General features: G+C 40.5%; 1 protein-coding gene across 5 annotated transcripts in view; it reads left to right on the top strand.

The window, feature by feature from the left end:
• UTRN (utrophin) overlaps window positions 1–15,606 on the top strand; it is a 609,179-nt gene that overhangs the window by 458,090 nt on the left and 135,483 nt on the right. For all 5 annotated transcript variants that reach the window (XM_029047836.2, XM_029047843.2, XM_029047848.2 and 2 more), the window contains one exon: window positions 14,773–14,902. In XM_029047836.2, the coding sequence (XP_028903669.1) occupies window positions 14,773–14,902 (130 nt within the window). The remainder of the gene's footprint in view (window positions 1–14,772; window positions 14,903–15,606) is intronic.

Below are 15,606 nucleotides of genomic sequence, written 5' to 3'. Positions count from 1 at the left end.
TCTGTGTACAGTGAGCATTCAATAAATACCACTGCTTGCTTGATCGATTGACGTGTTCAGTCTGCTTAGTAGATGGGCCAGTATTGTCCTGAAGAGATCCTTCCTTCTCATTAGGGTTGGGGAAGTGAGTTCTCAGAAAATCACTTCCACATTAATTATCTCAAATTTGACCTAACAACATCCCAGCAAGATAGGGAGAGGGGCAAGTATTATTATTAGGAAGCAGCGTGGCTCAGTGGAAAGAGCCTGGGCTTGGGAGTCAGAGGTCATGGGTTCGAATCCTGGCTCTGCCACTTAGCTGTGTGACTGTGGGCAAGTCACTTAACTTCTCTGTGCCTCAGTTACCTCACTGTAAAATGGGGATGAAGACTGTGAGCCTCACGTGGGACAACCTGATTACCCTGTATCTACCCCAGCACTTAGAACAATGCTCTGCATATAGTAAGCGCTTAACAAATACCAACATTATTATTATTATTATCCCCATTGTACAGATGAAAACACTAGGGCATGTGGAGTTTTAAGTGACTCGTCCTAGGTAACACTTCAGGCAAGAACTAGAGCTGGAACTAGAGCCACAGTCTTCCAACTTCCAGTACTGTGACTTTTCCATTAATAATAAAAATAATGTTGGTATTTGTTAAACGCTTACTATGTGCCGAGCACTGTTCTAAGCGCTGGGGTAGACACAGGGGAATCAGGATGTCCCACGTGGGGCTCACAGTTTTAATCCCCATTTTACAGATGAGGTAACTGAGGCACAGAGAAGTTAAGTGACTTGCCCACAGTCGCACAGCTGACAAGTGGCAGAGCTGGGATTCGAACTCATGACCCCTGACTCCAAAGCCCGTGCTCTTTCCACTGAGCCATGCTGCTTCTCATTACATCACATTCCCTCGTGACAAATGATAAAAACAGTTTTCTGTAATTCGCAATCTTAAAGGCATGTGCACATGTACACAAAAACAACCCCCTCTCCCTCACCCCCCCACACACAGACAAAGGAAGAGGGCAGGAGGATGGAGCTGGGTGACCATTCCCTAAAGCTCCAGTAGTTCTTTGTTTTGGAACAACCTGGTCCTGCAACTCCCTCAGTAGGGTAGAGGGATTTTGGGGGATGAGTTTTCCAGGGAGATGAAGCCAGCAAAACTGCACCTTCCCCCAGTACTGGGGAGAATAGAAAGATAAAGCAGTTCTTGCCATCTAGCTGTCCGTGTTAGGTAGAGAGTGGGGTAATATTTTGGTTTCCTGGGAAACCAGGAAGAAGTCCAAATGGGGCAAACCTTCCATCTCTTCATTCTTCACTTTCCATTCCCACCCTCCCTCAAACAGTGGTGTTTATTGAGAACTTACTGTGTGCAGAGGGCTGCGCTAAGCACTTGAGAAAGTACAATAAAATAGAATTGGTAGACATGATCCCTGCCTTCAAAGAGATTACAGTCTAAAGGGGGAGACAGACAGTAAAATAATTATAACTAGGGGAATAGAACAGAATAGATCAGGGGCTGAGAGAGAGAGCACATACATGACCACATAAACTCTTCCAGCCTGGAACCTGCACTGTGGCTACTGGCTGGCACCTGCCCCTCGTTCCTTGGCTCTTTTCCCCCGCTCCTCTGTTGGCAAAGGAGCAGCTCCTGCCGGGACCAGCTGAAGTTTTGGGTGAAGGTCGGAGTTGGGTCATGGTGCAACAGGGGTTTGAAACCCCACCCCCTATCAGGGAGGAAAGAAAGGTGGAAATCAGAAAGTCTTTTCATCCTTTCTGTTGCTGTTAAGAATGGGGTTTGGGAGAACCAGTGAAATAAACCAAACTTAACCCTGAACACGATGTGGCTTGTGGAAGGAGTGTTCTTGGGAGCAGTATGCGTGTTGTGGCAGGGAATGTGTCCATTTATGGTTATATCATACTCTCCCAAGTGCTTAGTACAATGCTCTGCACACAGTAAACACTCAACAAATAAAACTGAATGAATGATTGAATGAAAAAAGTTTCCCCTTTCCCCAGCCCTTAGAATATTAAACCCAGAATCCCACAGTCAAATACTATTTATTACTACTATCGCTCAGCTATGCTGTGTCTCACTCCACCTTTCCCAATTGTCCCCATCTAAGTGGATTTGATCAACCCCTTCTCTCATCCTACAGCTTACCTCCCCTACAGCATCCCTTCCAGGAAATGGAGCTCCCTGTTGTCTGGTCTCGGCCTCACGAAGAGCTGCTTCTTGCGATCTGATAAATACCTCTTCTCCCTCTACCATAGACAGTGAACCTCAAGTGAATGGGTACTGGTCCTTCACCTGGTTTTCTCATGCCTACTCCTTCACATAAAACAGTGCTTAGTCTATAGTCAATGCTTAACAAATACCAGAGCTATTATTATTATTATTGTTACCATTCCTTGGAGCTGGTCTGGTTCTCACCCCCAACCAGGCCCCTGTAACATGCTCTAAAGAGACGGCATTGTGGTGATGCTCCCTGGGATTCCTCCTGCTACCACCCTCCTGTGGCAGCCACCTTTTGTGGCTTTCTGAGTATTTTATTAGGCTTTCAGAACATGCCAATTTTAACTTGTTTTTACGGTCTGCCTGTGAATTTTCAGATGGTTGGCAGTCCTGATGGACTAGCAATTTTCAATACAGTGATTACCTTTCAGAGGCACAGCTAAAGAAAGATATAGTGCATTTTGAATGAAAGCATATATCATATTCATGAAGAAAGAAAAGCATCCAAAATCTAGTCTTTTTTATACTTCTTTCCTGAAACAAAAACCCCACAAGAAAAACCTGTTACTGGAAGTCATAGGTGTTTGTCACTTCATTCATTCCTTTAGGTATTAAACAACTCTGCTGGAGTTCAATTATCCTGTCTTTAATTTTCCACCAGGTGCTACGGAAACTCCACTTTTATGAAAGATCATCAGTGGATAGGATGAGCCTGTAGGAGGAAATGATTGTAATGCAATTCTCAAAAATGAAATCCATCCCGTGCATTCACGGTTTGAAATACTGTAATTGCAGCATGGAAGCATTTAGCTGGAAAATCAAATGTGGAAGACTATGTTAGAATTATCCCAGTGAAATGTAGGAGACTAGAGTTATCCCAGTGAAGAATTATATGTTTTAATATAAAGTGATTTCTCTTCTAAGTTAGGGTAGCATCTCCGTACCTTTAGGGCAAAGCAGTTAACATTCTTGCAACAATCAGTGATATTTATTGACTACTTACCGTGTGCAGAGAACTGAACTAAGCACCTGGGAAAATACAATATAACAGCTGTGATAGACACATTGCCTGCCCATAGTGAGATTACAGTGTAGAGAAGAAGAGAATGGCAGTCTCAACCTCTCATTCCTTTCTTCCCTTTTTAACAGGAGTCTGCTGGCCATTTGGGTCCCAAGGGAACCGGAAACCTTCTCTATAACTACCTCATATTACGTCCTTATTACAGTCTCTGGGCTGTAAGCTCACTGTGGGCAGAGAATGTCTGCTTATTGTTGTATTGTACTTTCCCAAGTGCTTAGTACAGTACTGCGTACATAGTAGGCGATCAGTAAATACGATTGATTGAATGAGTGAATGAATGGCTCTTCTTCATGCTCCCACTATTGTAAGTAATTTGCCTCTCTTCTCTGTTAGACTGTAATCTCCCAGGGGGATGTGTGTCTTGCTTTTGTCACATTTTCCCAGACTTTTAGTAAAGTGCTTTGCATTCAGGAGGTACTCAATAAACACCATGAATTGATATCAAAGAGGAGCAATTATTCCAGCAGCTCTCTCAATTTTCCATGTCTAATGTTTTTGTGGATTGTGATTTTCATTTTGTTATAGTGCTTATTTAGCATTATTGTTGATGTTATGGCAAAAGAGTAAATCATAGCCACCTCCAAAGATTTTTGGCAAGGCATATGTCACCCGTAGCACAGGGATGGGTTTGAGGATCGGCATGGTGAGAGTGAGAGACCGGAGTCAGAAGGGCTTGAGTCATGCAAGATTTATTCCACATGGTGAATTGAACTTCCGTTCTGGGAGGAGTACACTTATTTTTAGTTATTCATACACAGCGATTTGAACTTGCCTCTAGGGAGGAATACAAATACACCTATTTAATTAGTTGCATGTGGTGAAGCACCTAGTTCCTGTCCACAAAGGCTTCCCACTCAGGAGGAATTCACTTATACGTTACACACATATGGTGAAGTACCTAGTTTCCAGCCCCACGAGGATGCTCATTGGTCCCATGGTCCCTCTCTTGGTTCAGAGAGAGTGGGCATACCGTGAGGAATACTTATTTTGGCTTTCCTGGCAGCGGGGACGTCTAGCGGATTCGGTGCCCTGCCTGTGCTTTAAAATCCTACCTGCTAGCTCAGGAAGTCACAGATAGCGCTTTGACCTTGAGGTGGTGGGCACCCTGGTTCACCTTGGCACAGTATAGTATGTAAAGTTAATTTGTCATCTTTGTTGTACCCATTCTATTGCTTTATAATTTGGTAATTGCTTCTGTATTTACTCATGTAATTACAACAGTTGATTTATTTGTTGAGGAGGGTTGCCAAAGTTTTATGGTTGGAGTTCAAGTCTGCTAACATAACCTTATAGGCAACTATTTTTTTAATGGTATTTACTAAGCGCTTTCTATTTACCAGGCACTGTACTAAGTGCTGGGGTGGACACAAACGAATCAGGTTGTACACAGTCCCTGTCCTACATAGGGTTCATAGTCATAGTCCCTATTTTACAGAGTAAATAACTGAGGCACAGAGAAGTTAAATGACTTGCCCAAGGTCAAACAGCAACCATTTGGCAGTGCTGGGATTAGAACCCAGGTCCTCTGCCTATAAGACACGTGATCTTGCCAATAGGCCATGCTGATACTAATTGATAATATGACCAGTCATATAAGCATGAACTTTTGTCAATCCATTCTTGAATCCACTGAGTGAAGCAGAACTGACTTGACTTTTTAAATCAGGTCTTAAAAAACATATTGTCGAGTCAATGGATTCAGTCAAAGAACAACCCAAAAAAGTACCATAGCAAAGCTGTTAGAGTGTTTTAAAAATGAATAGGTATTTATGTAGTTTATAAGGTAAAAAAAACCAACTGAATTATGCATGTTATACAAAAAAAAGTAAAGCATTAGATTAAAAATAGAATGCAAACCATTTTAACTTAACTTCACAATTTCACAAGTTTATTCCATGTGATTAGTACAGTGCTAAGTGCTTAATACAGTGAGTGCTTTGTACGCAGTAAGCGCTCAATAAATAAGATTGAATGGAAGTGATTATTATATGTGTGTGTATATATGTATGTGCACAAACATATACAATGCATATATAGGTATGTATACACATACTCATATATAAATATATACATACAAATATACTCCACCTGTACATCTGACCCCATCCCTTCGTCCCCTCCCTCTTCCTTTACTGACTGCCATCTTCAATTGTTTGCTGCCCAGTGGCTCTTTTCCCACTGCTTCAAGCATGCTCATGTCTCCCCATCCTAAAAAACTCCTCCCTTGACCCCATGGCTTCCACCACTTACCTCCCCATCTCCCTCCTATCATTCCACTTCAAACTCCTTGAGGAAGTTGTCTACACTTGCTGTCTCCAATTCCTCTCCTCCAGTTTTCTCCTTAGCCTTCTCCAATCTGGCTTCCATCCCCTTCACTTCACAGAAACCACCCACACCAAGGTACCAAGTGGTCTTCTTGCTAAATCCAACAGCTTCTACTCTATCCTAATGATCCTCAATCTCTCAGCTGCCTTCTACACTGCTGACTTTTCCCTTCTCCTGGAAACATTATCTAACTTTGGCTTCACTGACACTGTCCTCTCCTGGATTTCCTCCTATCTCTCTGGATGCTCATTCTCAGTCTTTTTCGCAGGCTCCTTCTCCGCATTACAGCCCTGTGGGAGTTCCTTAAGGTTCAGTTATGGGTCCCCTTTTCTTCTCCATCTACAAGCATTCCTTTGGAGACCTCATTTATATCTATATCACCAACCCTCATCTCTCTCCCTCTCTGCAGTCTCACATTTCTTCCCGCCTTAAGACATCTCTACTTGGATATCTCACCAACACCTCCAGTTTAACATGTCAAAAACAAAACTGCTCCCCAAACCCTGACCTCCCCCTGATTGTCCCATCACTGTAGACAGTACCACCATCCTTCCTGTCTCACAATGCTTGGTGGTGTCCTCGAATCATCTCTGTCATCATCCCACATTTTCAATCTGTCACTCAAATCCTGTCAGTTCAAACTTCACATCAATAAGATCCACTCTTTCCTCTCCATCCAAACTGCTACCTAATCAATCCAAGCACTTACCCTGTCCCATCTTGACTATTGTTTCAGCCTCTATGCTAACCTCCCTGCCTCCTGTCTCTCCCCACCCCAGCCCATAATTCACTCTGCTGCCCGTATCATTTTTCTACAAAAACATTCCGTCCATGTTTCCTCACTCTTCAAGAACCTTCAGTGGTTACCCATCCACCTCCTCATCAAAGAGAAACTCCTTGCCATCAGCTCTAAAGCACTCAATCACCTTCCCCTTCCTCCCTTGCCTTGCTGATCTCATACTAAAACCCTGCCCACTCACTTTGCTCCTCTAATGGCAGCCTACTCACTGTATTTTCTTCTCATCATCTAGCCACCAACCTCTCACCCAAGTGCTGCCTCTGGCCTGGAATGCCCTTCCTCTTCATATCCAACAGACCATTACTCTTTCCACTTTCAAAAGTTTAGTAAAAGCACATCTCCCCCAAGAAGCCTTCGCTGACTAAGTGTTTCCTCTTCTCCCCCTCCCTTCTGTGTCATTCTTGCACTTGGATTTACTCCCTTTATTCACCCCTCCCTCAACCCCATAACACTCATGTGCATATCCGTAATTTATATTACTGTCTGTCTTGCTCTCTAGACTGTATGCTCACTATGGTCAGGGTACTCTCCCAGGCTCTTAGTACAATGCTCTGCATACAGTAAATACTCAATAAATATGATAGTTTGATTCCTATATATACCCAGACACATATATCAGACACATATATATTATCATTTGCAGCTTCCTAGCAATATTAAATTTCCTTCAAGTCTGTAACTCTTACCTTGCAAGTTGAATGGATACTTTTTCATCCAGAAGTATAACCTATAATTTTCATTTTCAGCAGCAAATCTAAAACTTTATAGCTTTAAAACTATCATTTTATGTCACTTTCCTTACTAACTTGTTTCAAAGGATATATTGTTGCCACCATATTGTAGAAATATATTGTGCAATTTCTGACTTTGTATAAAACATACCTTATACTGCATTGAATTTCCATAAGGCTACCTAAGTGACTTTTTCAGTGCATGTCCAAGTATGGGTTTATTATCATTTTCTCCTTATTTATCTTTTAATCTTACTACAAATTGCCGTTATTGAGGATCAGTGACTTCAGCAAGTATATTCTTCAAACCCTCTTGACTTCTGCAAAAGATATCAGCAATGTGCTATTCCCCTTAGCCGATTCAGCATTCTTACATATTTCCCTGTTCATTTGTAATTGGCTTATTTGTCCTTTTGTGCTATATATATATATAATAATGTTGGTATTTGTTAAGCGCTTACTATGTGCCGAGCACTATTCTAAGCGCTGGGTAGACACAAGGGAATCAGGTTGTCCCACGTGGGGCTCACAGTCTTAATCCCCATTTTACAGATGAGGTAGCTGAGGCACTGAGAAGTTAAGTGACTTGCCCAAAGACACACAGCTGACAAGTGGCCGAGCTGGGATTCGAACCCATGACCTCTGACTCCAAAGCCCGTGCTCTTTCCACTGAGCCACGCTGCATATATCTCTTCTGTCAATCTTTTAATGATTATATCTTAGTTATTTCTTTTTGTCCTCCCTATTAGGTTGTAAGCTCAGTAGCCAGGGTTATGTTTGCAGATGTTGGTGTCTGGAACACAAGTCTAGCAACAGTAGCACTCAGTAAATACTATCATTTCACTAAAGTGGAAAATATATTCAAGATTAGATTATTTGGTTTTGTGTATCATTTACAGTGATCTTGGGTCTATAAAACATTCAAGATTGTAGGAGACAATACAAAAAGCTCTTTGTAGAATTAGTGGGCCATAAAACAACACTGTAGATACTCAGTTGACTAGGCTATGATAACTCTAAAACTAGTTTGTTTAATTTTCTAAGTGCTTAGCAAGTACCATTAAAAAAGATAATTCAATCATGTTAATGGAGCACTTACTGTGTGCAGAGCACTGTACTAAGCACTTGGAAAGTGCAGTTCGGCAACAAATAGAGACGATTCCTACCTGGCAGGCTCACAGTCTGGAAGGGCTGAGCCAGACAACAAAACTAAGCAAGTGGACAGGCATCAATAGCATCAATATAAATAAATTGAATTATAGATATATGCACATCATTAATAAAATAAATAGAATAATAAATATGTACATATATACACAAGTGCTGTGGGGCAAGAATTGGGGTAGAGCAGAGGGAGGGAATAGGGGCAATGGGGAGGGGAGGAGGAGCAGAGGAAAAGGGGGGATCAATCTGGGAAGGCCTTCTGGAGAAGGTGAGCTTTCAGTAGGGCTTTGAAGGGGGGAAGTGTGCTAGTTTGGCGGGTGTGAGGAGGGAGAGCATTCTAGGCCAGAGGTAGGACGTGGGCCTAGGGTCGATGGCGGCACAGGCGAGAACGAGGCATAGTGAGGAGGTTAGCGGCAGAGGAACGGAGTGTGCGGGCTGGGCTGTAGAAGGCAGGTGGGGTAGATAGGGGCAAGTTGATGGACAGCTTTGCAGTCAATAGTGAGGAGTAGTGTCAGATTTGATCCTTTTTGATCCTTTCTGATTACCAATGGAGTGGAATAATGTAACTGAGTCAGTATTATTCAACTTTTCCTCAAGTTCTGCTGGAGACCTCAATGTGGAGGAGGCACATCTCCTCCAAGAGGCCTTCCCTGATTAAGCCTTCTTTTCCCTGACTTCCTCTCCATTTTGTGTCTATGCATTTAGATCTGTACTACGCAGGCGCTTGATATTCACACCACCCTCAGCCCCTCACAATTTATGTACATGTCTGCCTCCCCTGTCTGCCTCCCCCTCTAGACTGTAAATTCACTCTGGGCAGTGAATGTGTCAGTCAACTCTATCAATTCTATTGTACTGTACACTCCTAAGCGATTAAACCCTCTGCATCGTCTCTGTGCTTCAATCCGTGATCCTTGGAAATTGATATTTGCCCCAACCCCTCAGCACTTATCTACATATCTTTGTTTTGTATTCTAAATTTCTTATTTATTCATATCCATAAATGTCTCCCATTCTAGACTGTGAGCTCATTTTGGGCAGGGAACATATTTGCTAAATCTGTTATATTGTACTCTCAAGCACTTAGTACAGTGCTCTGCACTCTAAGCACTCAATTACTATTGATTGATTGCTCTGCACACAGTAAGAGCTCAATTAATGCCATTGATTGATTGAAAATATATTTTATATTATTTGTATTATTCTTTCTAAGTTGGTTTGGATTAGAATAGACATTTTCATGCTCTTTTGAAAAAATCATCGAACTTTTGGATCGAAAAGCTGTGTATTGGAAATACTTAGTAATAGGGAGAAGAAATTGATATCAAAATTGAATTTATATTAATGAAGTTTGGCCATTTAGATGTCACCCTTCTATGATGCTTCTCAGAGTTGTAAATAATTTACTCATATTGTTTACTATAATAATATCCACTGTGCCTAATATAATTCAACAAAGCCTTTAGTTTTCTCCTGCTGTATTTCAAAGAAGTAATATAATTCAGCTTTGTTGACTTCTACTGCCAGGCATGCTGCTTCAGGCACGTCCTCATTTTGTTGGACAAATTCACATCAAAAGGGAAGATTAAATTTAGTGTTCTGGTGATAGATTTTTAACTATTAACTAAACCATTGGATTTCAAACCTTTAAATTTCATGGTAGAGAATTATTAATCCTTCTTTATAAATGATACTTGGTTTTCACCTAGATTTGATACCATTCTTTCCTTATTTCTCATGACCATTTTCCTTTCTTGTCTATTTGTCCATGACTTTCTTCTTGTCTCCTACCACTATCTCTTCTCTCATGTCCCTTAATTCTTTTTTTGGCTTGTATTTTTCTTTCCTTTTCCATTTTCCTGAATCTTGTTCCTTCTCCTCTGTTTTCATGTTCTCTCTTTTATCATCTCTGGTTTGATTTCTTCATTTCCTTTTGCACATCACTCCCTGTTCTAGTTTGACATTCTCTCATTCTTCAAACATTTGATCCTTGCTCGCATGTGCTGGCTAGGGTCCATGGAGCTGGCAGAGGATGGCGGGGCCGGGGTCGGGGTCAGGGCCGTTCCCTCCCGGCTAGGGCCGCCTGCCGTCGACAGGCTGTTCCCGGGGAAGGGTATGGGGTCTGAGGCTCCCCGGGACCCTCGCTAGTGCTCTCTACCCAGGGAGGCAGCCAGTGTGAGAAGCCGCATGGTCTAGGGGGGAGGCAGAAGAAATTGAGTTCTAATCCTGCCCCCACTGCCGTGTGACCTTAGACAAGTCACTGCACTTCTCAGCCCCGCAGCATTTGTGTACATATCTGTAATTTAGTAAGCCTGTTGTGGGTGGGGATTCTCTCTCTCTCTTTATTGCTATATTGTACTTTCCAAGCCTTTAGTACAGTGCTCTGCACACAATAAATGCTCAATAAATACCATTGAATGAATGAATGAATCTTCTCTTTTGTTCTTTTAATTTCCCCTTCTGTTCCTTACAGCAACTTCCTCTCATGTGCCCTCCTTTTCTTCTTGTTCCATTCCTTTTTCAAATGCTCTTCTCTCCTTTCCTTCCTTCTTTTTACTGCCTCTTTTTTCTTCTGTTCATTCTTCCCCCTCTTCTCACTTCCTTTCTCCTTCCTGTCATTTCTTCTCTGCCTCTGTGTCTCCTCCTCTTTTATTCTCCTCCTCTTTCTCACTATTTGTATCTCTTCATTTTCTCCAATTTTTTATTCTTAGGGGAAATTTTAGCATTAGAGCACCAATTCACTAGACAATCATATGTAGAATAAAAATGAAAATAATAGTAATAATAATTTTGGCATTTGTTCAGCAAGTACCATGTGCCAAGCACCATAATAAATCCTAGGACAAGTACAAGATAATCAAGTTGGGCACAGTCCCTGTCCCATCTAGGACTCACAGTCTTAAGTAGCACAATATAGAATAATGCATTAAGGTACACAACTCATATATGTTTTCCTGGGGTCATCTTAAAACTTGAGTAAATACTTGAAGATTGACCTAGTGTTAGACCAAATATAATGTAGAATGTTGAATATAATATGGCTTTCTACTTCTTACCCCCATTACTTTTAATTCTTCAAAAAGAAATCCACAAAATACATTTTAATCCATTTTATTTCAGCAAATTACCACTTCAATATCTCTTTCCCCTTTATGCCTTAAAGCTAGATAAAATTGTCCTTAAGATTATCATATTCTTGGAAGAGAGGGGAAACTTTTTTTTATCATCTTTCCCAATATCGGTGGAGAGTACAATAAAGGAGAATATTGGGACTGATGAGAATTTAAAAAAGGAATAACATCAAAGTTAGAAAGAGGCTAATTTATAAATATTAATAAGTACATTATTATATACGTATATCTAATGATGTGTACAGATGATTCAACTCTCAACATAATCAGAATGTAGAGTACACTATTAATCCCAGAGAGCACACAGTGAGGGTTACAGTCTGCATCCTCATGGAGTTTACAATCCAATCAATCAATGTTATTAATTGAGTGCTTATTATGGACAGAGCACTTTGCTTGGGAAGTATTCTCCTATAGTTGGTAGACGTGATCCAGTGCTATGGGGCTGGGGAGAGTTTCAGTGTGCTTAAGGCTTATAAAACCAAGTTCATAGTAACCATATAGGGGAAATAAAGGGCTTTGACTGGGAAAACTTCTTGGAGATGTGATTTTAGGTAGATTTTGGAAGTGAAGAAAGTGGTGTGTTGTCATATTTGAAGGGAGAGGGAATTCCAGCCCTGACGAAGTGCTTGGGTAAGGGGTCAGTTAAGGGATAGATGAGATTGAGGTACAGAGAGTAGGTTGACAATAGAAGGCCAAAACATGCAGTTTGAGTTGTAGTAGATCAATGAGGTAAGGTAGGAGGCAGGAAACTGATTGAGTGCCTTAAAGCTGATAGCAAGGAGTCCCTGTTATTTGCGGCAGTAGATGGAAAACCCCTGGAGGATTTTGGAAAGTGGAGAGACATAGACTGAACGGTCTTTTCAAAAAATGATTCGGGCAGCAGAGTGAAGAATGGACTGGAAAGGGGAGAGGCAGGGAGGTCAGTGAGAAGGCTGATGTAGTTGTCAGTGATAAGTGCTTGGCTCAACATGGTAGTAGTTTGGATGGAGAGGAAAGAATGGATTTTAGAGATGGTGTGAAGGTACAGAGACAAAACTTGGAGCATCTGAGATAAAATTCAGCCCAGGCCAGAAAAAGAGCTTGCACAATGGGTTAGAGGCAGGGGAGGCAAGAAAGGTTCATTTAGGAGGTTAGCTTGAGAGGATTGAAGAGTGAAATCTAGACATAGTGGGAGAACACAGCAGGATGAAAGGAGAGACAGCTAATGGAAAGACTTAGGTCCAATGGTCAGGAGTTTCTATTTGATGTGGAGAATAATGGGTAGTAATGGGAGATTGAGAGGACTCAAAGGTAACACCAAATTTGGGCCTCTTAGGGCAAGGATATGGTGGTGCCAACTGTGATGGGAAAGATAGGAGGGATGGTAGGCTTAGGCAGCAAGATCAGAAGTTCAGTTTTGGCCATTCTGAGTGTAATGTATTTGCAGATTCATCCAGGTGGGTGATATAGAGATTGTTGGGAATGAGAAGCACTCTCATCCCTTATTGATGTTATTTATGCCTATCTTTGAAAAGTTTAAAGAATGATTAGTTTCCCCAGTGGATCACTCCTTTAAATGAGCAACACTTGGTATTAATGTACAGATACGAGGTGACTCAGAATTGAATTATAGGATTATGCTTAGTGTTTAATTGACTTTGTCTTTCCTAATTATTGTGATATATATGGAGCTCTTGGGTGAATTTGGGATGAGCTGTAAGTACCTTGTAACCCAGGTGTCTGTTAAAAGTCATATAGGTTAAACATCCCCTTGAGTTGGGCTGCGTGGCCATAGAGGCCAGGATTAATCTGAGAGAAGAATATAGTGAGTTGCAAGGGTTACAACCCATACTAATTGTTCCATATCTGGTCAGGGTCAAATCCTGCATTTTGAGACGTGCTTTGGCTTCACCTCAACTTCCAGATCAGACTCTGGAAAAAATTATTATGACAGAGCCCTTTCCAACCTTGACATTCAGGGTTAGTGTAAGGAATGGTGGAGACAATATTGTGGTGAAATTACTGACTTGCCAAATCTCTAAAAAAGTGAATAAGAACAAGGAAGAGAAGAAAACGACACAGATAAACCACAAAATACATTTCTGAATAATAGAAATGAGGATTTCCTGAAGTGTAAAATGCTCTCCATCCCAAGTGTAAGCTATTATAGTCTAAAAAAGCTTTACCTTCGGGAGGAACCTAGCTGTCTCAGAAGTTCTAATTGAGTACAACATCTGGAGAGGAAATAATGCCCTTTAAAAGGGTTCTTGTTCTGGAGGAAGCAACAGGAGCAAAAAAATAATAAAGGGGAGGTCAAAAAACCTCCCCAAAATAGACTGAGGAAAAAAATTATGCCCTTTTATGTTGTTTTTGCACAAAAGCTATTTTCTGTAGCATAAGGAACTAATGGATGTAATAAGATTTTGAAAGCACTTGGAAACTGAATTTTAATTTGGAAAGAGGATTAAAATGTGACATGAAAAGAATCCCCATGAATTATTTTACTTAGGTTACAAATGAGTTTGAAGCTTTTAAAATTCTATATAGAGGAAAATATGGTCTCTGTAAAGCAACATGGGATCCCTGTTGATTATGGCTTACTGCTGGCTGTTTTATAGGGACAGGGTTTCAAGTTAAACCTCTTTATAAAGAACAAATGGGCTAGGGAATGAACTACATTGATAATCATAAATTTGTATGAAAAAAATTCACAGGGGTAAAGCGGCAGTTGCTTCTGAATGAAAGATGAAACATTTTTTATGATAATTGGAGACTGTCTTTTTATGTTCTCTTTGGCTTAATTTTGATTTCCGGAAGTTTAATTTGTTTCTATTTCTTAATTTTATATGCTTTTTAACTTAATATATTCTGAAGAATATAAAATACTTTTAGAGATCTTATTACCAGTCATGAAATTGCTTTTTTTCTGTTCCATTGGTTGTAATTTTTTTGTCAGCCTGGCTACCAAAAAAAAAGTGTTTTAGAACAGGCTATTATGTTCTAGCAATCTTGCAGTTAGTAATGAAAGCTCCAACAGTGCATTTTGTATAATTTCAAGTGTGGTATAATAATCTCCCTTAGGTGAATACATTAACATTTCATCAATTTTCTTACATTCTGTAAAAATCATCTCTGCAGATTAAATTCATATTTTCCCCCACCCCCTATCACTGTGGTTTGCAAAAATTTGCATTTTCAGTTATAACATGAATTAAAAGTTGGTTATAAGTCACTCTCAAGGCAGGTATGGTCAAAGATGATGACAACAGTGAATTTGCCAGGTTGTTTGTAATTCACAACAGTTAAGTTACAATCGTGACTTTTTTTTTCCCCAAAGGCCCTGAGGCGGGAATTAAAAGATAAAGAGCAAACTGTATTGAATGCTGTAGACCAAGCCCGAGTTTTTCTTGCTGACCAGCCAGTCGAGGGCCTTGAAGAGTCAAGAAGACACCTGCAGTCGAAAACAGGTGAGGACCTGGGGTATTTTTCCTTGAAGAGAAAGTGAATGTTGAACCCAAAGGACCACAGCGGTAATGTGGTGTTTCTTTCCGCTTTTAAGTGATGAGGCATTTGTTTCCATTGTTTAAAACAGTCTCAGTTTGTCACCCAATACAAGCCAATCGTTCATCCAGTTCAATCATATTTATTGAGCACTTACTGTGTGCAGAGCACTGTACTAAGCGCTTGGAAAGTACAATTCATCAAAAAATAGAGGCAATCCCTCCCCTCAACAGGCTCACAGTCCAGAAGCCATTCCTTACTAAATATCCAAGTTCATAATCAATGAATATATAATTCAATAATAAATTAATTGCTAAAAAACCCTATGAAACAAAAATGATATGCTCTTCCTAAAAATACTAAGGCAAACACAATTCAGAATTATATTTGCAAGATAGAAACAATTGCATGAAAATGATCATATCAACTGATGGAAAATTTTTTAAATTAGCGTTGATTGTTGTAAAAAAGCAAATAGTAAATTTGCAAATATCTTTGTAGTTGATTATTTTGTTTTTAGGTGGCTTATTAGATTATTGATGAATGTTTGTATATTTGATAAGAAACTGTAGCAAAAATCTTTACGGTGAACTAGTGGAAGCAGCATGGCTTAGTGGATAGAACACAGGCCTGGACGTCAGAGGACCTGGGCTCCAATCCCGGCTCTGCC

The sequence above is a fragment of the Ornithorhynchus anatinus genome, chromosome 2 (assembly GCF_004115215.2).
Source record: "Ornithorhynchus anatinus isolate Pmale09 chromosome 2, mOrnAna1.pri.v4, whole genome shotgun sequence".
NCBI lineage: Eukaryota > Metazoa > Chordata > Mammalia > Monotremata > Ornithorhynchidae > Ornithorhynchus > Ornithorhynchus anatinus.
Note: the sequence above shows the minus strand (reverse complement) of the source record. Positions and strands in the feature narration are given on the sequence as shown.